Source organism: Orycteropus afer, unplaced genomic scaffold (assembly GCF_000298275.1).
Source record: "Orycteropus afer afer isolate SDZICR_OR568_19922 unplaced genomic scaffold, OryAfe1.0 scaffold00139, whole genome shotgun sequence".
Lineage (NCBI taxonomy): Eukaryota > Metazoa > Chordata > Mammalia > Tubulidentata > Orycteropodidae > Orycteropus > Orycteropus afer.
Window position 1 is genome coordinate 1,606,829 of NW_006921726.1, and position 2,586 is coordinate 1,609,414.

General features: G+C 39.6%; 1 protein-coding gene across 1 annotated transcript in view; it reads right to left on the reverse strand.

Annotated features, from left to right (window-relative positions):
* Nucleotides 1–2,586, reverse strand: part of NCOR1 (nuclear receptor corepressor 1) — a 308,055-nt gene that overhangs the window by 257,935 nt on the left and 47,534 nt on the right. The window contains exon 3 of the mRNA XM_042781622.1: nt 387–579. Coding sequence (XP_042637556.1) covers nt 387–579 — 193 coding nt within the window. The remainder of the gene's footprint in view (nt 1–386; nt 580–2,586) is intronic.

Sequence of the window (2,586 nt, forward strand, 5' to 3'; positions counted from 1 at the left end):
CACATCAGCAAATGAAGGTCTTGAAAGCTTTCTCTTATCCATATGAGTAAGGCTGGGTTTACTCAGATGTTGCAGCTCTTTCCCAGTCCTATCCTAAAATAGGACTACACTGTACAACCAACAAGTCAGAACCAAAATGCTTGAGAATTGCTCAATAGCAATAACAATTTTTCTTTACAGCAGTCTTCAGACTGTTTTCACTTACCAACAAAAAGTCAGAAGTGCTAACTTTAAAAATCTCGGGCATTACATCTCTGGTTTTTTAGTTTTAATTAATTTTTACTTTCCATAGCACTAACTTTTATACATAGGTTTAAGTAGACTAAATGTGGCTAAATAAACATTACAGATCTGTAACTCCACAGAATAAAAGACCAAATATTTACCTTCTTAGCATCTGCAGAAGACCTTAACCCTTCTGGCAGTGTGTGCACTAAAGGTAAGACGGCAGCACTGACCCGCTGAAAATGGGAATCAGAAACTGGTTCCAAACGTGGGCGCTTGGATTCCAGTGAATCATGATCCACCTGGGACGGACCTGGGTGAAACTGTTCATATCCAGTTCTCCTTTCTTGAGGCCTAATGAAAAAAAGAAAAGAAATGTGAAAATTTTAAGTGATATACAATTCCCCTAATAATATCCCGGTTTGAACACTGAAATAAATGATAAAAGTAATGCTTACTTTAAAAGTAAATCCTCACCTCTCTGCCCCACCTACACCCTAGAATACTATAGGCCTTACTCTATTAATGTTAAGAACTCTTGGTAATGCAGTGGCTAAGTCCTCAGCTGCTAAATGAAAGGTGGGCAGTTCCAACCCACCAGCCACTTCACAAGACAAAGATGTGGCAGTATGCTTTGATAAAAGTCAGCCTTGGAAACCATGCAAAGCAATTCTGTTCTGTCCTATAAGGCCTCTATGACTTGGAATCAAGTTGATAACAACAGATATACTACTGTTAGACTTCTAAATCAAATAAAAAAGGCTGCTTTGATGCAGGGAAGGTGTTACAAATAAGCTACCTAGAAGTAAAAGATGTAACAGTAGATGCTTAGTTACCATAAAGTAAAGTTGCTGAAGAAATTTACAAAATCTTTTAAAATCTATGGCAATAAAGTTGAATTCAAGAATATCTAAACAAGAGGCACCATTTTCAATCAATAATAAAACAAATGGGAAACACACACACACACACACACACACATCTCTTAGCTATTGCTAAATGCAAGAATAAATTACTTGCCTGGGGTCAAAGAATTCTGAAGCATCACTAAGACTTAAAGACATGTCTCTTAACTAGAAATGCAGCATTGCTCCCAACATATCATTCTGATCCCTAAAATACATACATTTTCTTGCTATTGTTAGGTGGTGCCAAGTTGGTTCCAACAACTGAAGGCAATACTACCCAGTCCTGCAACATCCTCATAATTGTCACTATGTTTGCTCATTGTTACAACAGCAACTGTGTGAATCCTTATCATTAAGGGCTTTCTTCTTTTTCACAGACCCTTTACTTTACAGAACAGACGTCTCCCAGAGACTGGTTCCTCCTGACAACATAGAGTACATAAGACGAAGTCTCACCATCCTTGCTATAAGCTCCTTATAAAGAAGCATTCTGGCCACACGTCTTCCAAGGCAGATTTGTTTGTTCTCACAGTCCATAGTATATTCAGTATTCTTCGTTAACACCATAACTCAAAGGCACCAATTCTTCCTCACTCTTCCTTATTCATTGTCCAGCTTTTACATGCATGACGTGACAGAAAATACCATGGTTTGTGTCAGGAACAGCTTAGTCCTCAAAGTGACATCTCTGTTTTTTTAAAAAATATATAAATATAGTTTTAAAGAGATATTTTGCAGCAGATATGCCCAAAGCAATATACTGTTTGATTCCTTGACTGCTGCTTGCATGAACACTGATTGTGGATCTCAGTAAAATGAAATGGACAATCTTTTCTCCATTTATCATGATGATGCTTATTGGTCCAGTTGTGAGGCTTTTTGTTTTCTTTATGCTTAAGTGTAATCCGAACTGAAAGCTGCTGTCTCTGATCTTCGTCAGTTGTTGTTGTTGTTAAGTGCCGTCAAGTCGTTTCTGACTCATAGCGACCCCATGCACAGCAGAACGAAACACGCCACCCCCACAATCCCTGCTATACTTGAGCCCATCATCGCAGCCACCATATCAATCCATCTCCTTGAAGGCCTCCACCTTTTTCGTCAACCTTCCAACCTACCAAGCATGACATCCTTCTCCAGGGAATGGTCCCTTCTGACAACATGAACAAAACAGGTGAGAAGAAGTCTAGCCATTCTTGCTTCCAAGGAGCATTCTGGCTGCACTTCCTCCAGGACAGATCTATTAGTTCTTTTAGCAGTCCGCAGTACTTTCAGCATTCTTCGCCACCACCACAACTCAAAAGCATCAACTCTTTTCGGTCTTCCTTATTCACTGTCCAGCTCTCACATGCATAAGAGGCGATTGGAAATATCATGGCTTGTGTCAGGCGCACCTTAGTCCTCAAGGAGATATCCTTGCTCATCAGCACTTGAAACAGCTCCTTCGCAGTTGACT